This window comes from Parambassis ranga, chromosome 2 (genome assembly GCF_900634625.1).
Source record: "Parambassis ranga chromosome 2, fParRan2.1, whole genome shotgun sequence".
Taxonomy (NCBI): domain Eukaryota; kingdom Metazoa; phylum Chordata; class Actinopteri; family Ambassidae; genus Parambassis; species Parambassis ranga.
In genome coordinates, this window is record NC_041023.1 from 34,008,971 (window position 1) to 34,030,804 (window position 21,834).

At 41.2% G+C, this 21,834-nt stretch overlaps 1 protein-coding gene across 1 annotated transcript in view; it reads right to left on the bottom strand.

The window, feature by feature from the left end:
* The window catches only part of camk1da (calcium/calmodulin-dependent protein kinase 1Da), a 47,421-nt gene extending 28,295 nt beyond the window's left edge, over positions 1-19,126 (bottom strand). Inside the window, exon 1 of the mRNA XM_028397263.1 lies at positions 18,806-19,126. Coding sequence (XP_028253064.1) covers positions 18,806-18,903 — 98 coding nt within the window. The 5' untranslated portion in view covers positions 18,904-19,126. The remainder of the gene's footprint in view (positions 1-18,805) is intronic.
* Between the last annotated feature and the right edge of the window lie 2,708 nt (positions 19,127-21,834).

Genomic DNA, 21,834 nt, shown 5'->3' on the forward strand with positions numbered 1-21,834 from the left:
GAGAGGGAGCTAAAATGTGAATGGAGGCAGAATAGACCTAATAAATAAAGTTCCACACTGTTCAGTGCGCACATACACACACTTCTACCACAACAGCAGGAACACAGCATGGTCCACTTCACATTTTGTCAACCCTAAATTTATTTGCTTGTAACACACATGTTAAAGGACTTGTGGGGTTCATTTGATTGGAAAGGGAAGGTATATAACATCTGGCAGCTGAGTTCACACAATGTGCTGTGCTTGTGTGTGTGAGTTTCAAGGGGTTGTCTTGCTTGCTGTTACCCGCGGCAACAATGATTGCATTTCCTCCTGTATGAACCTGTGTAATTGTGTCAGTCGAGCTCCGCTGCCTCCATCAGTGCGGCGAGTGGGAAATGTATTGGCAGCGACATCTTTGTGCATGCGAGCGTTTCTTTATCATGCACATATCCAACAGGGAATCTCTCTCTCTCTCTCTCACACACAGTGACAAAGATGGAGGGGGAAGACTAGAATAGGCTGACAAGGTGACAGTGACACATTTAACTGACAGCAGCCATCAGTGCTTTTCAAAGTCAAGCTGAAAATACATTGGGTCCAAAAAAGTTGTTCAGTCATCAGATTCTTCCGCTTTTTACTGAAAAAAACACTCCAAATTGCACTCCACAGTATAAAGCTTGTTCCATACTCCACAAGAACAGAGAACTCGCTCCTTGCTCCACCAGGGCTCTAGACTAACTTTTTGCACTGGTTGCACCGGTGCGCCTAACCTTTTTTTCTTGGGTGCACCGGCACAAAAGTTAGGTGCACCGCATCACACAGCAGTTTGTTTTTTAAATGCTGTCCATATATTTTATGGATCAGGCCTTAACTTGACACCTATCTTAATGCAGAAGTTTTTTTCATCTTCTCTCATCATCTGCAGCTACATCCACTGTTTACCTGATGGGCCTCGCAGGGCTGTAGCCAAAGTTTTAGAAATACTGAGGTCCAAAAATTGATGTCTAGGAAATGTGAACGGGCTTAATAATCACATATCATCCTAAACTGACTTTGGACCCTGTTTAATGAACACAGGTAAATAAAAATAAATAAATACATGTACCGATACTACTTATTCAAATTATGGACAAACTAGCCAACAAGTCTGCCTGTCAGAAATCCATAATGAAGATTCAAAGTTACAGCACTCTTCAGTTCCCCGTTTGCTTTCTCTCTGTATTTTCTGGCTGTCACTCCTCACTTATCTATCTGGCAATGGGAATTAAAAATTATTTAAATTATATACACCTTTATTTATTTAATAGTTGTGATTGAGATATATATTTGTTTTCTTCAACACGTTTTTAATGCAGCTACAGTATCTCTTCTCTCATCTTCCTCACCTCTCTTCCTCTCTGCCTCTGTCTCCTCTCTTTCTAAAGCTGAGCTCCAGCTGACAGACTTTTCATTCTGTCTGTTACAGATTTAGCTGCTGTATGCAGATCTCATACTGGCAGACAGTGGTCCGCTATAGCAGGATAATAACAATACTTTTTAAATGGGCGTTCATCATGTAACCATGTTCTATAACTCCTTAAAACCAGCTGACTGCTGTCAGTCAGACCTCGGTAACATGAACAGATCTCTCTGTTCTCGTGCAGTATGGAACAAGCTTTAGCACACAGCATCAGCTCTGCGCAGCATATGTCCGCGTTCTTCTTCTGAATTTTTGGTCTCGGCTGACCGCAGCAGACACGTTTTCAAAGATACACACACGGAGGTCCCGCCCTTCACCGTCTCTGATTGGTTGAGACCACGATATGGCCCGATGTGTGTCTGTTGCTGGAGACTTTTGAGAGTCGCGGAGAATGTATCTCCCTCTTACAGCTAGTCGTACCGGTGCGACCTCTGATATTTTTTGGTTGCACCTTTGAGAAATTAGGTCGCATGTGCGCCAAAAATGGTCGCACTCTAGAGCCCTGTCCACAGGTGGTAAGAGTAAAAAAAAAAAATTTGTTTCGGCAAAGAGGTATCATCTCTGCGAGAAGTGTGTGCATACGGCCCTCCCACGCAGCACACGGCACACACAAAAGGTTGACATTGCAATTGTATTATCGTACAAATTGTGCGCAGTCGTGGTTACCTGGCCTAACGAGCTGATAATGCTCAGGGAAGCATGCGTACAGCATGACAATAGATAGAAGATTAGTTTATCTGACTGTAGCAGACCTCTGGTCTGTGTGAATGTAATTCTGTGAATGTGTGGATGACTGTCTGCAATAATACATCCCGTCTCCCGGTGTTTAATGTGCGCGTCCAGCCACTGTAACGCCGTGATCAATACTGGGATTCATTTTTATCACCACCTTTTGGACAGACACTCTGCTCTGTGTGCCGTGTTTTTCCTTCCAGGAGCTGTTTGCCAGCTGCTCATCTAAAATGTCCATCGTCGTTGTACTTCCTCCTTCTGTCTGTGTTTTCTGCACCTGAAGAAGCTTTTGAGCTTCTCCACATTCAGCTTCAGCTATCTGATACAGCAGTGGTAAACATCAGGTTTGGATGTCAAACCATTTTGAGTCAAAGAGCAAGAGCTGCTCTTTTGGAGCCACCATGAGCACTGAGAAAACAGTGAGAAACTAGATCAGAAGGCAGTGCAGCAGCTGCAACACGGGTTAGGGTAAAGCTCACATGCTAAAATGTTCAGCATGTTCCTTATAGTATGCTAATGTGTTAATTAGCTTTATGTATTGCTGATGTTGCTGTAACATGCTGAAGTGCTGGGGAGGGAGCTGAGCCAGAAAGCAAAGCTGTAGATTTTCAAATTGTTTTTCATCTCAACCCTGACTTCTGGTCATGAAAATAACTACATCATGAGCTTCCTCTGCAAATTGACTGGGCTTACTAAAGGTATTGTTCAAAATTCCACTACCCAGAACAACCCAGTGGTTGCAAGAGAAACGTTTCTAAAATCATACTGGCATCGAAGAAGATTCTTTCATCTTGTATTTGAGCCTAGATTTCCTGGTTACATTAACATACACAATACTGCCGCAAGGAAAGTTGACACTTGCCGTTCTGTTTGCTTAACAAGTGGTCAAGTACAGTGGCATTGCACAACCTAATCTGTAGACTTTTGTTAAGTCTCTCAGTGTTTGGAGAAGTGTAGAATTAATCAAAATTGGCTTCCTAAGAATCGTTTCAAAAGTTTGCCTTGATTTTTGTTTTATATGTAGAATCCGATCAAACCTGTTTTTCATTGCAATATTATATTTTGGAGTTCTGGGTAGTGTCTGATATCACCCCCTACTCACTAATACCCCGTTCACACTGGGGAAAAAAATGTGGCTTAAGCAGGATTTGGCCGCATCCTGATCAATCCAGATGTGTTTTTTTCTGAGTGTGAACACCTCGAATCCAGCTGTATCCAGTTTGATTTCAATCCGGCTAGATCCACCCACGAGAGGTGGATCTAGCCGGGGCGCGACACAGGACAAAAAAACGCATGACGCATGCGCACACGCGGTCCTACCGCGGCGTGAACGGAGTCTGTATATTACGAGGCGCCACCTAGTGGTTTGGAGGACAGCAAACATGCTGGATGAAGCCGGATTGAGTGCGGACACAAGTGTGTGCTAGCCAGATTTGAAAATAGGTCTGAACGCATCCAGCTTAAAGGCTGTCTGGGCTCAATCCTACTCTAGCTGGAATGACTTTCTCCAGTGTGAACGGGGCCTTATAGGGCCCTTTAGAGTGCCTTCACCATTTTGTAGTGCTGTCTCAAACGTAGAATTTTTAGTCCCTGTATGTGAACATGAACTCCCCATATACGGAGTAGGAACTGAGTGGGTGATTCTGGACACAGCTCTGGTTATAGTGCGCTCTCTCTCACACACACATCACACACACACAGAGGGATAATGTCAGGCTCTGTATGTCCATTGTGGCCTGACAAATAATTAGCATTTTAATCAAAGCAGAATGGTCGCTTCTGAGTGGGCTCATGTGCACACATATACACACACACAGCAGAAGGCCTGATAATGACGGAGCATGGACAAGGACAATTACACAGTGCAAAACTAACATCATCACTGTGCTGATCACATACACACACATTTAAACACATGCACTATTATTCTCATGTGCTTTGAATACCAAGTAATCTGCTTGTATTCAGCACTATTGTCATGATGCCAGACAAAAGACAGGCCATTTCCCAGAGGAAGCTGACAGTATATACATGAGAGAAAGAAGCAAGAAGCAGAAAGAATACCACTGAAATAGACGGTTTGAGGGCAGCTGATTGAAGAGAATGACATTGACAGTAAGAGAGAGAGAGAGAGAGAGAGAGAGACCAATAGATGAAATGTTCTTGGCAAGTAGCTGGTGTGGATTGGCAGAGTTTTGGACATGAGCCATTTGGCTGTCCCAGGGAATCATTTCATCTGAGGCATTTCCCAGTACCCAGCATGCCGAGGGTTTTCAGTGCATGGGGAATCCAACAGAACATGACCTTGTCAAAATGTAAGCTGGTACAGTGTGTGGACAAAACTCTTCACAGGTGAAATTGGTGTGGATTTGTTGAAACCAGGTTCCCATGGCAACCTTAACATAACATACCCCAACAAGACATTAAACACAGATTTATAACTACATTTTAAGGTAGATGAGATGAAAACAAGTTTAATAACTTGTTTAAATTAGCTACTATGGTAATCTCTTTGACTTACCAAAACAACACAATATAAACATATATATTAAAACCGACTGCTCTGTGGCAAAAGGATGATAAAAGACACTAACTAAGATGTTGCTGGATGATAATCTACCCGCTCATATTTTATGTTCAGTTAGATTGTTGATAATTCTGTCAGGTTCTGAACAATTTGTCTTTTATTGATTGTGGTCTACCTCCACAACTCAAGTCTCATCAGGAATTATGGAATCACCAGACCTCACAGAGCCTGAAGCACTTTCAAACAAGAATTCGCCAGAACACAGACCCACATTTCTTCTTCTTTGATTCTGTGGCCTAACAGAACAAATTTCCACACATAACTCTGTTAGAAGAGAATCTACTTTAATTTTTGATTTTAGGGGGGGCAGCTTTCTGCTTTTATACAGACAGAAAATGAGGCAGAAAGAAGTACTGAATGTCACAATACAACTTAACTGCTAATTTTTTTATGTTTATTTCACTGAATTGGTTTAACATTCAAATAAAGAGACCAAGCATCAACAACTGCAACTGCAACGTTAAAGGGTGCAAATGTTTTATCATCTCTACGTTTTGATCCAGGTGGAAAGCTGCTGGTTTGAATCACTATGGCAATGGGAAATAAGGCGTGATGAATGAGGGTTTTATTAAGGCTGCTGTGTAAATGCAATGACACAGAAAAACAGGAAAAGAGAATATAAAAACTGTCTAACACATACACACACATACACTTTTTCAGCTGAACCTCCCATCCCTAAGGAGTCTCCATGTGTTAAAAACACAGACACTGAGTGAAATGAGGGGAGAAGAGGGAAAAACCTCCCTCCATGCATATCTGACTTCCTCTTCTTTGTGAGTGTGCGCGCATGGTATATGCCATTGTTGCAGAGCGCGTAGGCTTAAATAGCACCGTTGTCACGGCAGCAATTAAGTGCCAATTATAGTCTGTATTCTCACTGTGGCTCCGACAGCAAAAGATGAAGACGAGAGACAGAGAACGCACTAAAAGAAAATGCCTGTACAGTCTTCTGTGCAATTAAGAAAAACATCCACTTCAACCAGAATGAGCACTATGAAACCTTGGCAGTGAAATCCATCCCATTGTCCATATGGGTGTGAAGAATGGGCTCTGCTCCACCACCAATTCCACAACAGATGGAACATGCATGGAGAGCTCTGTAGGACAAAATTAAACATTTACAGGAAACTATGAACTAATGCATGCAGGAGGAGGTCAGTTCAGGCCCCTATCAATGGAAAATAAATGGATGAATGAATTCACTGGAATGAATTTGTGACATGTTGAGACCTACATTTTGAAATCCCAAGAACTGAGATGTAGAACAAAATTCAGTGGAATCCAAAACAGAGATTCTACAGAAAACCAGATGCCTGAGGGGACGTGTCCAATCAGCAGACAAAACAAACTGTTATCAGGATATAAGGTATCAGATGTAAATGTGTCCCATTTCCACAGAAAGCACAAACAATTCCTCTGTTTATAATAGAAATTAACAAGCTGTAGGAATGTCTGGTTTGCAGGTTTTTGATCAGAAGGTTTTCAGCACATTTCACCAGGTTACTGTGGGGAACTCGAAAGATCCATGCATGAGGAAGACCACTGAACACCACAAAACTATGGAACTATGGAAGATCTACTATGGGTGTTTTTACACTTGTTACTCAGTATTGTTTGAAGACAGGTGAAGGTGTGTCTAATGTCTTCTGCAGCAGAGAACAGTATTCCATTTTTTCCATTTTTGAGCAAATTTTACTGTGTTCAGGGCTGAATTTATATTTTGCATGATGAGTTCATGGCCTGGAGTCTGTGTTTCTTACTCACACAATGGATCTTTGTCTACAGAATTGTGCAGGCTTTGCACTTGATTTTTATATTCTTTTAATAACAAATGACATAGATGCACGCAAAACCGACATCGTCATCGTCTTGTCTGTCTGTCAATTCTAAAGGTGCAGTGTGAATTTTAAATTTTACATTTTAAATGAGACATTCCAGCCAAAGATGGAAGATGAAAGCTGACAATGTCTCCGCTTGCATATTTTTTTTCTATTTACACTTTCCTCTGAACATTTCTCAAATCTGATACTGAAGAGTCTGACAGATTTTTATCAGAGCTGTCTCAGACACTGTGATATGCAAGACCTTACAAGACTGCACTGTGTATAGATACTTAAGATACAACCAGACAATGAGTATCCAGTGGTGGATGTTGCATTATTTATTTCTAATCATGTTTATATCTTCTTTGATTGCGCTGTTTTTGCTTCTGCTAAATATTCCTAAACATTTTGGTTAGGTTCTTTTGGCATAAAGCCTGATGCAGATTAGTTCTCTACAGACACAAGAACTGAGGAGTGGCATAGGAAGGACTACAAAGGAAAGAAAGCGGATGCTTCCTGTCCACTTTGTGGGTTCACATTATACACAAACACACATGCACAGCCACACAGACTCAGCCACCGAGGTATGGATTTGCCATGGAAACAGCCCAGACCACCACAGGGATGTCAGTATTCTTTTCCTATGTTTACATTAATTACCATGGAAACAGGTTCAACACGTAGAATCATATGGGTGATTATATATGATGGTGATGGAAGGACTATATCTCATGGAGTTACTTGTGATAACAAATCTAGATACTAACTGTACACATTGAAAACTACAATTTATCTAATTTGTGGTTGCTCTAAATAAAACGAAGCATATCAGTGTTGTGGTGGCCGGAACAGATGTTACAGACCAGCTGTTGAACACAGTGAGGGGTTTAGCAGGTAAAAAGTGTTCTTATTTCCACACAAAATGGAAGACATATAAAAAGCATTAATGTAGCAAAAATGTTCAAGGCTGACTGCAATGACAGCAACACAAGCAATGCCAGCACAGCATCAGAGCCTCCCAGTCAGTATAGCAAGAATCGTGCAGAGAAAGGGAGAGACATATGGAGGGACAGAAAAAGAAATGGGTGGGGGGGGGTGGTAAAATAACTGGAAATGGCAGAAAAGGGAAGAGAGAAGAAGCACGAAGCAGTGAGGGTAAGATAAAAAGATATGACCTGAAACAAGGTCATCAGTTCTATCATAGGGTAACGCAGGTAAGCTATCCAAAATAAATCATTACAAACATTACAAACCTAAAAGGGCAAAGCACAGTTGACTGCTTTGGTTGTATCGACCTGTTTGGCCATTGGCATTTAATCTACAACATGTTATATGACTAAATATTTCTGTATTTCACCTAGATGGAATTATGCGCATATACATCCAAACATACCCCACAATTCAAAAACCTAAACATATCAAATGTATAATGAAGTTCTGTAACGATGAAGTTACTCTTGTGGGTTCATTCACACATCAGCACCTGGCTTATTCACCAGCCTTGTGGCAGACCAAGAGGTGTCTAGCCACATTCATGCAGGTGTACAGCACAGCCAAATATAATCTGACCTTTAACTAAGCTTTTATGTACCTTTTGTGTTTATTAAAGGAGGATTAGTCTCAGCTGTATGTTTTCACTACTTGGATTCTTTAGCAACGGCCTTAAAAAAGCAGGCCTTCATGTACGGTATAATGTATAAACTAGGGCTGGGTGATATCTCAAGTTTTTAAGATATATCGATATATTTGAAGACCTCAAAAACAGTGTTGTGCGACCACCACCATTATGAATAACTTATGAAGCATTCTGGTAGTATTCACCTTAGACAGGTGAGCTGTCACATGGACGCTTTTATGAGCTGCAGTTAAATTATGATTTAAGCTGCGGTCCTCATAACCTTATCTGAGCTGTCATTTTTTAGTAAACGTGGGATCTGTTTGCTATAAAGTTAAAAATATTCCTCTGTACTGCCAAGGTTTTTATTCAAGTTATTTCTCATCATCTCATGTCGTTTGCAGGTTAAAATTAAAGTGTGCTTGTATGCAGCAAATAGTGTGTATTCATAGAGAGATGAGACAGCACAAACATATTCATTCAAAATATATATTCATTAAGCCTAAAACTTAGTAAGTGCTGCAGCAGTGAAAACACACCTGCCTGTTCTCTTCTGTAGTTTTAAAATATTGTTGATATATTAACGATATAATTAACTGGAAATACTTCTATTTCTTGCCAACACTTTTTCTGTAGCCATTAACTGTTACTACAGTTTTTACACAGCTTTATACTTGCTTTCCTTTCTCCTGATTCTCTTCCCACTTCACTCACAGCAAAGCAGATGGTAACAAGCATGTGTTACAGCCTATCAGTTATAGGGTTTTATCTTGGCTCTGCTAATGTCTCAAAAGAAGAAGTTAAATTACATGGGGGGAGATTACTCAGGGTGCAGCTGGACTTGGAGGTTACAGAAAGTGAAATTAACTCACCTGCAGCCAAGCTCAGCTCATTTATTATGAGCCACTGCGGTGTCGGTTACATTCTCTACTGGAGGCATGATGTAAATAAAAAAATTATGTCAGCTCCCATTTGATCAATGAGCCAGTGGCAAGTCTGGATTTTATGTGAAAAGTTTCAGTGCGTGTTCATACCTGTAAGGGTGTTTTGTTGCAGTGTACACACTTGATCCAGGTGGTTTTGATCCAAATTGCAAATATGTGAGAGCACTAAACAATTAGATACATAGATTCATATCCAGGCATCATCGCATTTTGTGGGCTGCATCTGCTTAATGCTCTTTTCATACTGGGAAATGATTTAGCACATTTCCATAAACTCTTAAAGCTTAAAAGCCCATTAGACATATAATTACCTATACATTACCAATAACGTGATGTTTTCCAGATCTCTGAGGTCTTTAAGGTCTTTGTCAGATTTTTTAAAAGAATGTCATACACTTAGATGACTGCCAAAAACCATAACCTGAGGTCAGCCACACTTTCATATCTCAGATCACCAAATTTATGAAGGCTCATGGCCAAGGTTACATTAACCAGACAGCGTAAACCACAACATACTACAGCTATTGTCGCAAAGCTATCATTAGATGACAGCATGTGATGAATTCCCACTAGCAATACGCCAGTTCCAAACATAAAAACAGCACTTATACAACATTTTACACAGACAGTTAGGGTTTTTGCATACATATATTATATCAAATGTCACACTGCACCCTGTTTACAACTGAGTTGAGATGCTTTAAAACTTTGGCACTTTAAGTTTTGTGTGTGTGTGTGTGTGTGTGTGTGTGTGTGTGTGTGTGTGTGTGTGTGTGTGTGTGTATGTATGATTGTGTTATGGTCAAGGACGCCTTGAATGTAACTGGGCCAAGCTGAGCCAGATAAACAGTCATGCATACACACACACACACACACACCGGACTAAGTACAGTAGTGGGACTCAGTGAAAGTAGGGCTGCTATAATACATAAAAAGCCTCCAAGGTGCAGATGACTGTGTGTGTATGTGTGTGTCACTCTGTGAAGTGTAATGCTTACCATAGCAGAAAGAGTGCGTGTCATATTACAGTATCATTACTGTGTTGCTTTTGGTATAGTTTCAACAAAAACAACATGGATTAACATACTTTCATACATGCGTGTGTGTTAATTGAACCTTTTTTCGGCCGAAGATGACTATGGATGATATTTTACTGACTCAACCCATGTAGGCGTGTGTGTGTGTGCCTCTTTTGTGTTTTGTGTGTTTACAGTGTGTGTGTAGGCTGCCCTAAATTACCTGTCCAGAAGACAGAGTGTGTGCTGGCCAGCAGTGTAGCTGCTGCAGTGCTGCTTCCATTAACGGTAGCGATCATTCACAATCTGATGGGCAACAGCTCACTGTTACCATGGCAACCCTGCTGCATGACTGCCAAATATTGTTTGGGTACAAGTTGTTACAACAAAACTAATCAGAGCCATCTGATTACTATACAATAAATCCCTAAAAAGGTTATTATGGTGAGATAAATAAAACTGAAAATCAAAAGTAACAGTACATAATGAAACTAATGTCCATTGTGATGTTTTGATAAGCTAATGGTGGCAAAGCTTTTTGAGCAGGAACAGTGACAACTGCACAAAAGTATCCAGGGATTAATGCATATCAAAAGATGTTTCAGGATCACCTATAGACTAATTCATTTTGTATGTTGCAGTTGAATCTCCTTGTAAACCAGTGCAATAACCCTGTAAACCCCTAATGTTAATCCAGGACACATGCACATGCCATATACGTCTTACTCTCAGAGGTCTGAGTCAGACATGTTTAACACGTGCAGCATAATGCTGAACTTCATCTTCAGCGTCTTTGCACAGTTACTGATAAGAAATAGGCCCAAGAAGGCGCATACACATGTAACCATGACAGGTACAACAAAATCATGCTGAAATCATCCACCAGAGTCTGATGCAAACTTCCAACCAAAGACATTTAAAGAGAAATCTCAGTGGATTTTAATGCAATATCACATGCATTCTACTTTTCCCCCCGTTTATATTGCTAAAGCAAAATATATTCTGAAGAATCAAGATTTTAATGCTCATCTTATAAAGATTATGTTTTTTGTCTGTGTTTTTTCATGATTACTTGTCATTCAGAAGGTGAATTTTACAGTTTTCTAAATGCCTTGCTGGTGTAAAAGTTCTGTCCAGGGTTACATTGTGTAATCAACCTTAGAATTTACACTGGCTTTCATTGTACTGTAACAAAAACATAAGCAAGGACAGCCAGAGCTAAGGCACTCAAAAACAGACCGACCAAAATCAAAACACCTCAACAGTTTTCATCACATACATCATAACATCCAGCTGAAGATTCCTGGAAATATAACTGAAAGTGTGTGACAGCCAGAAACAAACCACATTTTCCCTTCACTGCTGCTACACTGCCCAACCTGTTCTCTTGTTTTTGCTGTCGAGCAAGCCAACAGGACAGCCCAGTGTTCATGCAGTGGACCAAGATTTACAAAAAGGCAAGATGGACAGCTTCAAACAGAGGCATCTTGATGATGATTCATTCTGGATTCTGAACTGTGACCTACATCTTTTCAGTTGTGTCTGAGGTAAAACCTTAACGCTGCTGCAGCTTACCATTAATTTGTTACTACTATAATCAAAATCACTCATGTGGAGATTCCATTAGCTTTTACTCTACGTTTCCTAAAATGAGCCACCAGGTTCGATCTAAAATGCTTTACAAAACAAGAAGAGAGTGGTGTTCTTTCAGAGAAAAGCTTAGCAAATGGTGGATGGAGTGAAATGCTAAACAAAAAATAAATTCCAGTGTATTTATCCTTTAGCTTTGGAAGATGACACCACTAGGGGACCCTGAGGCCTCCCCTCAGGCTATTATATGCTTCTAGCCCCCTCTCTCATTATTTTTCATTACAATTCCTCATTTCTGGTCTCTTATCTCTTACTCTCCGTCGTCCTCCTCCACTTCAGTATTTTGTATGTTGTATTTTTGTATTATATTTTCTGTGGCTGTCATGCTAAGCTGCCTTATTTTCAGGCTGTGTTTTGGTCAGAATCAACCACTTCTGTTGAAGTTTAGTTACATTTTAGAAGAATATATGACAATGACTTGTTTTCCATTTGCTACGTTTGATAAACTTCATCTGAATTAGTTGCTGTAATGCACTGAATTATAGGAAATCTAAAAATGAAGGAAGCATCATGTAATATAGTGTGGCTCTTAGGCTAATTACTGCTGTGGTTTGTGAATGGCTGTTCTATTGAAAGCCTGATGTAAAACTACGAGCAATGCAGTTCCACCACTTAGTGCAGTCTGAAAGCATTTCCCCAGGGGAAGCCACAGCACTTGCTGACAGATACTTAATTTTGATTAATCTGGAAAAAATGGTTCTGCTCTTTTACAGCGACAGCCTGCCTCACAGTCACATTTTAAATCTGACCATCGGTAAGAAGACAACCTTTAACTCCATTCTTCTTCCCTGTCAGGTCTGCTTTACACGCTCACCTCTCAGTGTCTGTATTTATTTTTGCCAAATTACTTGGTGAAAACCGACTGGTTAACAGTGCTGCAGTGAGGTTTATTAAAGGAGTCTCATTTCTTGCAGCAAAACATTTCAGTCATTACTTTTTCATTGAAATCAACTGTTAAAACTGCAAGCCAAAAACCAAAACAAAGATTTGAAAGCTGCATTTAGCACAACACATGTAAATTACCACACAATGTCCTCTGTTGACTCCTAATGATGTTTTGTGAGGCCAACAGCCTGCAGGAAAACAGCTAGCAATACTGCTCATGTCACTACCACTCGACTGACCCCCACCAGCCTTGTCGTCCTTGATCACTAGAATATGGTCATACCACCAACTGCTAAATTCATTATAACAAGTATTTGTGTCCCGGCAGGCTGTATCCCCGATTCCTCTCTCCAACAGCAGATGTTGTTGTCCAGACCCTGCAGGATTGTGCAACAAGACTGAAACAATCCTCCACTCAGGAGAAACAAATAAAGGCTTACCACAGAGTACCCCACAACACCTGCATTATTTTGTCCATTTGTGTGCATTTGAAATTGAAGAACATCCAGAGAAAAACATGGGGATTGTTTTATGTACAGTTTATGAAGAAACAGGATTTATTTTGCCAAAAATTAAATACCAAGGCAAGGTGACCCCAACAGAAAGAAAATTGTGAAGTGTGGGCCATGAAAAACTTCAAAACAACAAATAGCAAAATTAAAAACTATAATAACATGCACAAGTGGAAGGTAACAATAAATAAATGTTAAACTTTGGTCAAGCTTTAAATGTCAGCCTGTGGATTTTATTATCACAAGGAAAACTGGCTGAAACTTAAGCACAGACTGTGCAGCTTTGATTTCCTTACTAACATTTAGGACTAGATTTACTCAGTCGTCAAAGAGAAGCCTATCCAATCTCACATGAACCTTCTGTTTTTGAGTATGTTTATCTCCATACATGTGAGACACCAGTGTGCACACAGCTGTCGAACAGAGATGTGTGATACACCAGCACAAAAACAACAGGCTTTCAGCTCAGGGCCATTATAAGCTGGATGTGGTCGCCGAGAGGCTTAAAATAGAGCACTGATCCGATAATGGACTAAAGTTTATGATCATTAATACTCAGAGGTCTGGACACACGTGTCAATCTGCGCAGAGAGATGCATGCTACCCCTCTGCCTCCACACACACACCCCCGCAATCAACAGCTGGCAAATGCCAGAGTTTTATTTATTTCAAATACAATGAGAGAGAGCATGTGTGAGCAGGGTGTATGACATGACTACGACTCAAACTTTGTAGCATGGGAATGCCACGCTGTATGTTTACACCATTACCAACTGCAACTGGAGACATAACCAGGGTTCTTGCAGGTTTTACTAAGTTAAATTTAAGACCTTTTTAAATCCTTTCAAGACCATTGTGAAGGAAATTTTAGACCAACATGAAGCATTACCTGAAACGAGATGCTGCAAATATCAGTAAAACTGTTATGACAGATGCTTTAATCAATTTTTGGAACCAAATGTAGCTCGAAGGTCATTAGTCGAAGTAGCAGTGACACTGCGCTGGAGTGCGGAGGGACCGCAGGTGATATACAAAACTGGGTGTTAGCTTGAGCCTGCTGAAGGCTTTTTACAGCAACTGGTGTTTGTCCGCCTTGGCGTGAGACTTGAGTGCTTTTACACCCAAGGTCCCTAACTGGATGGTCCTCTTGCAAAGTTTACAGCGAGCTGTTATCAAGCCAAGCCTGGTTGAAAACACACTTCCCCATGTTTTCTACGACAAGAAGGTGAAGTGACTGAACACGCAGGCATCTCAAACATGGCGGCAAACTGACCAGCAGTTATTGCGGGATTGGTAGTGCCACATTCCAACAACGGTAGCGATCCAAGCACATCAGAAAGAGACAATGCAGAATCAGCTTCTGATTAAGACGTTTTACTCTGATTTTATGCGGCCAACACATTTGGGCGAAAATCTGGTCATTTTTAGACTTTTTAAGACTCTGCAAGAACCCTGCATAACAGTCCAGTGCATTTCAAAATGCTAAGATTGCAACGTTAAGGTTTGTTTAATTTCTCCCAATACTAACTTTATCCCCCAGTGGACAGCTCCAAAATGAAGTTTTTTGGCTCAGTGTATCTTCAGCATACATTGACCGATTTCAGCCATTCATTCAAAATGTTCATCTCACAGAGGACAATCCGGGTCAACTTCAAGGTTTTCTTTCAATAAAATTATAATTTTTCAAATATTAAGCAATTTCGGTGTCATTTTTAACATGGGAGTCTATGAGAGAGCCCTTCAACAAGGGTCATCTGCCAAATGTATCGCCTCCTACAAATTTCAAGCTACAGACTCCATTTTAGTCTTAAAACACTCATTAGTTGCTGCTCTGTCAAACTTGTATTCAGAATTTTCTTTCTCAAAGTTGGAGTGGTTTTTGAGGTCTCCTCTGCTGTTACCATGGTGACAGGCTAGCACACAGAGGCATACACAGATGCATACAAAGCTCTGAACTGCTCTGATTCTCCAGCAATTCAGAGCAATCCTTCACATCAGCCTTAAAAGCAATGCTTCAGTTGCAGCAATCAAACTTGCATTTTTTGCAGGAAATTCTAGTTTTTGTTTTTCTCTATGACTTTACTAGCAAAAAAGCAGCATCATTAACAATTCAACAACAGTTTCCTAGCCTGAGAGAAGGACTACAGAACTTAAGATAAGTCTGGTGACATACTCCTACGACGACTACTACGAGTTTTGTAGATGGTGGAAAAAAACTTTTGCTAATAAATGTGCTCACACATGCATGAAATTAGAAACACACACATATGCTTGTCTTTCACACACACACACACCGACATTTATATACACGGTGTTAAAACTGTAGGCTGGAAGTCCACTGACAAAGCTGGTTGTGAAGCTGATTGCGAACAATCATCTTTTGTTCTATTTTTATGCAGTTATTTATAGCAAGAGTAAGGAAAGTTTTAAATTTGCATAATCTACACTGGCAGAAAAGCTATACTGTCGAAATAAAAAAGCAGACACAAGGACAGAGGAAGATGTATGACACCGCTGCAGATGTAAAGAGGAGATATAGAAAGACATAAAAGGATGGGAGGTAGAGGAAGGGTGGGTTGTGAAGTCCTAGAAACAGTGAAGAGAACGGTGCCAGCAGCAGGGAAGTAGAGCATCAATTAAGGGCAGCGTGCCCTAGATGGCACAGTGACGTTCCCACAATGCATCATCATCACGGCCACCACTTAACTTTGTGCCTCTAGCTCACCCGCACACACACACACTTTGACTTTCTGCAGTCCTCCTTAGAAAGAACTTCCGCTGTGTCCAATTTGTGCCTGACATCCAACCTGACCTCCGAGTCAAAAGCATGGAGCTAATCTAAGCTTTGGCATGCTAATTTACAAGGAAGTGCACATATATTGACTCTGTTCAGAAAAAATATGGACACTTTGTTTAAAAAATAAGCTACTAAAATGTGATCTCTAAAATCTCAGCTTGCATTTTGTTTCCAGAACTACAAAGTTGTTAGCATTCAGCTAAAAGCAACTCCAACACTTTTCTATTTTTGTACATGATTTACCAAACTGCACTGCTTACACCTGATAGCTCCATGAAAACTATGTTATGGTGTCTCAATATAACAAATGAATGTCATTTATTGTGTGCAAATATTAGCAAGCCTGTGCGCTTGTTCGCTACATCAAAAACAACCTGAACATGAATGTTTTTCGGTTTTTTCTTTTTGGCTGCACCAGTAGAACAAAACGTCTAAACCTTTTCTTGTTCATCTCCAGTTCCCTGTGATACCTCCTGCTGAGACCTGCAGCTTACCTGAGGCTCACACACACACACAAAACGCACATATACACAAAGACACACTCCTGTTAGTATTGAATTATTGATTATAGTGAGCAACAGGGAGACACAGCCTACACACTGGGGTGGGGGGGTAACAAGACACCAAGGAGAGCCTCGTGTACTCGCTGGCAAAAAAAAAAAAAAAAAAACCACACATGCACAGCTGCAGCAGAAAGTAATCCTTTTGAGGTTTATTCGGTGTTAACTGACACAAAATATATGTCACACACTGAAAAACGATGTTAAAACCAAGTGCAGAGGAGGTGTTTAAGTGCGCGCGCACACACACACACACACTTAAATGCAAATGCAAGCACTAGCCAAAAGATGCAACGATGACCTAGCATGAGGAGACAAAACACGCTGGGTCAGTGTCAGGTCTGTGACATCATATCCTGTCAGTGCTGATGCAGCTCAAAACTGCTGACGCAGGAAGCCTTCAATGCTGCATAACACTCATTGTACATTTTTAGTTTTCCCAAATGTGCTTCTACACCTGAACGCAGCAGCACTACTAAAGAAACTCGTTACAATTGCATGGATAGTGTGACTGTTATTGATGGATCTCTCATTAGCTGATCATCCAATCGGGGAACACGTTCCGAGAACTGTTTTTTGATGGGGTTAATTTCTTCTCCGTCTCCTTCATAAACAAAATTAATGTTTTGAATTATCACTCTTCTTTCCCTCTACAAATTACCTCCCCATCTCTCTCACACACACACACACACACACACACACTTCCTCTTTCTGCTGATGCATCAGGTTCAAAGATCCGTCAGCAGCTCTGGTTAATGTGTGGCTGCAACATGGCCGACTCGGATCATTGAGTCTTGTAACAGTCTGCATCCTAAGTGTGTGTGCTTGTGTGTGTGTCACATCCGGACCAAATTTCAGGTATTTTGGAGAAACAAACCACAAGCTGGCTAGCAAGCCATCAGCTTCCCCTCATTACACAATAGGACTGAACTTCCTTCAGCGTAAATTTTTCCTAATCTGTGTGCAGTTAATCCCAATCTGTATCCACCCCATGTGTCCCCCCTATCAGGCTGCCATCCAAACAGAGGCAGCTCATTCCTCACAGCAGGAAATCAGAGCAGGCAGACAGACGCTGATGGTCTGGCTGTGGGAGATTTAGGGGATGTGGACCTTTATTCTGTTGATGCTGTTTGAATGGAACGAAGAGGTAAGATGGAACAAGGAGGAGAAGAGGGTGAGAAAGAAAGAGATTTCCTAACATGGAGGTGGAGAGCCAAGTCTGCTTTATGTGAAAGACTTTCATTCCAACTACAAAAAGCTTGCGAGTGTATCAGTGATACTTTTGCTGCTGCTGAGAGACTAAAAAAATTCTGTGGTGTGTTAAAGCCTCACTGTCATCAGCAAGAAAATCTCACTTTTAGCCACTACAGTGATTCAAAGCCAGTGTGCAAGTCCCAGTATAAACATCACAGAGTACAACTGACTACAGGGAAATCAAACGAGTATAAACTGCACAATACAGAACATGTTAAGCCAGAAAAAATGGTGCTAAAGAGAGACTGTTCGAAATATGGCACTAAAAATAGTTCATATTTAACACAGTGGCTAAAAGTATGTATAATATGTATAAACTGACACAGATATAGGCAACAAATAAGTGAAATACAGGTTACAGACAAGCTAGCTAACCGCTGTTAGCTAAAAGTGACGACAAGGAGGCGATAAAAGCTAAAGGCGCCAAAATTAAATTTGCGTAGTCTGCTAAAATTAAGAATAAAAATATGAAATAGTTAGCTTAAGTCTACACAGGCTGAATGCTGGTTTAAAGTAGCTTATGTAAACCAGTTTACTAAAGTAAAAGTAACAAGATAAACAACTGAATGCAACGCATGCTGAGAGAAAACTGCCACCATAACAATGCTTTAAAGTCATTTTGTGAATCACTATTACGCAGCTGTAGTTTCACTCAGCATGACAGACTCAGAAATATTACAGAATGTTTTATATTTATAGTTCTGCCAAGTATCAGAAATAACCAGCTCTTCAGTAATATGAATAAACGAGGCATCAACCAGCCTCCACAGTGTGTGTGTGTGTGTGTGTGTCAGGTCAGCACTGAGGCTCTTTGTGTCCTGACTCTAACATCATTTGATGTTACTGCCTGTAAGTGCAGTAAGGTCACCATACACTCACTAAGCGGCCCAAAACAGAGGCAGAACCGCGGTGGGAACATCACTGGAGTATTATTGTAGAGTACAGCAGAAATATCTGAGGTGAAGTTAGTTAAAGCTTGGTGTACTCACGTGCCAAGGACTTCTTTAAAATCAAAAATCTTCTTAATGTCGTCGACTTGTTTCTTCCACGTCTCTCCTCTGCCGGTGTCACCGTTCTCTCGAGCCATGGCGCTGCTTTACCGGCCCAAGTCTGACCGACACTGGGCTGCGGGAGGGAGGAGGGATGCGAAAATAAAAGAGAAAAAAAATAAAAATCGAGGAATACAGAGATTTAAAAAAGAAGACGAGCCTAGTGTCAGAGGTTCAGGGAGTCCCGGTGGTCTGTGCTCCGCTGCTGCAGGACCATGTGAGTCCTCCTGCAGGTTACCGCGTCCCTGCTGCCTCCCTCCTGCTCTTCTTCTCTTGCTCTCGCTCTCGCTCTCTCCCCCTCCTCCTTCTCCTCCTCCTCCCCTCTCTCCGGCCGTCTGACAGCAGCTGTCAAAGTAACGACGCCATGTTAGCACTTCCTTTCCAACCTTTCAAAATAAAAGTACGCTGGGCTACACTATGCAAACGCACATCGGGTGAAGACCTCTATGAAGAGGGATAAATCATAAACTGCATCATCATCATTGTAATACGGAATCATATTTCAGCTAAATCTAGAGATAGAAAGTAGTAATAAATAAAAACAATCAATTAAAAAGATAATGATACCTAAACAAGTCTAATCATGTTGAGATTTCCCCATTAAATGACACAACAGATAGGAATGTACCGTAAAGACAAAAATGTACTGTAAAGTAAAAGTACAGACAAACAACACAATAGAAGTGCTTTATGTACGTAGATAGCCATTATGCATTATGCAACATGCAATTATCAATTCCAATATCTACAAGAACCTCTTTGGTGCTTTTATTTTGAAGACGTTGCCCCACTGTTTCCTGTTTGTAGCAGGTTACGCGTGTGTAACCAGTCAGAGGATCAGCTGCCACCTGCAATCGTCTAAACGTCGTTAATTGGTGTGTAGTCGGCACGTTTCCGGGGTTTCCTCTCCTCCTCTACACATCCCTTGTGTTAATACGCTCGTTTCTTCTTCCTCCAGCTATACTGTTGTCAGTGTTATTACATCCAGGTTTGATGTGTGGTTCTGTGAAGGACGCTGATGGGATCATGCGTCCTGTCCTGTGAGTGACAATGTGCGTCTGCCGAGGACGCTGGAGCTGTAAATTCGCAATGCGCCAACTTGCTGACAACAACAATCCTCACGCATCCATCGCCAGTTCAGAATCTCTAAACGCGTCTGCGTGGCTTAATAGCACAACCGCCTGGGGATCAGCACGGAGCCCAGCTGCAGCTGCGCATTCACCTGGGTTTAACTGGCCCGCATAACACCTGGATTACAGAGATTCCGTTTGCTAAGGAGCGGTGATCCCCCGGACACTGACAGCTGCAGGGGCTGAGGTCAGCTCAGGCCGAGTTACAGCTCACAGAACACACACACACACTACACCCGACTTCTGGCCTTGTTACGTTTGTGTGTAATACTGTAGGGAGACACAGAGGCAGAGGGGGAGGGAGGGGGAGGACAATGTGTTGCAGCCTTAGCTGCTCATGAGTATTCTGTCTGCAAACTACTGCAGCTCTTCCTCAGCAGCGACTGGAAAACTCCCCTCTCCTCCCCCCTCCTCCCACTTTCCCACCCCATCCTCATCCTTTTACTTTTGAGTCAGCAAATCTAACCCCCCCTTGATGAAAGATGATCACCCAGCTGTGAAGGGAGGACAGGGGGAGATGGTTAAAGAGGATGAAGGTCAAGGAAGATGAGGGGGCAGAGGTATTGCTTGCAGCTTGGAACTCATCTTAAATTGGGGGAGTGAGGGAGAACACATGAGACTGTTTTATAGTCACATTAGCTCCTCTCCATGCAGCTCAGGCCACAGCCACACACCACAGGTCTGTTTGTTTTTTGTTGCAGTAAAGACACTCAAACATTTATGGCAGCTACTTCAGTTTTTAAGGGTCCTAGCAACGTATTCGATAACCTTGGCTTCTAAAATACTCCTCGGCTATGAACAATACCTTTCATATTGGGCCATTACATCCATACCTCCTTCAGGAATATTGAATATTGCAGCTTTAAATTACATGAAAATCCATTATTTATGGCATAGTTTGTTGTAGCGGTTGTACCTTTTTTCTGAAGGTAGTCCTGTGTTTTTAGGTCATTGTATAATGCACATAGAGTGTGTGTGTTTACCATGGCCAGACATTGCCACAACAAAGAAGTCATTTTAAACAACCTTACCTTTATGATGATGGATAAGGCTGCATACAGGCCATCATAAGCTGTGTGCAAAGAAGCCAGAGGTCCATGCAATGCTCTTCTGCTGCTCTGCAAGAGCTTCAGCCATCTTCTATTCCATTCATTGACTCTGTGTCAAAGAATAAAACAATAAAATCACGTGAGCTTGTATTAAACACAGACCATCTAAAAAAAAAACCCTCTTTACTTACACTTGGAATGCAAGGCTACTGCTTCTTCCCCTCCAGTAGAATTGACTCACTGGCCCACCTAGTGGCCAAATATGGTATTACATGAAGGTCCAAAGAAGACTTGCCATTTAGCGTTCCTGATGCCTCTGCAATACCATACACAGATTTCATAACCTTTCTTTCTATTGGCACTTTTGTAATGTTTATACTTTGTTTTACAAATTGAATCCTCAAAGGAATAACCATAAAAGAAGGATTTGTGTGCAGGTCTGTTGCATCGAAGCAGTTATTGTAGCTTTATGCACCAAATAAAATGCACACTGAAAGAGCAGACTGCTCAGCATTAGATAAGCTTTGCAGAAAGTAAAAAAGTCAATTTCAGAACATCTAAATTATCATTGCTCTTACCATGGTCAGATTTTAAGAGACTCCTCTATTACCTCAGAACAAACCATAACAGCCTCTTAATGTTTAGGTGGTGTGTTTACATCCAGAATTTCATTTTTATGATGATGATAAACAGTCACACACTTTGTGTTTTCTGTGCACAGTGGTTCACATGGGGAGCTGTAACTCTCATCATGCCCTCTCTTTCGATCTCCCTGTAATTGCTCTATCAA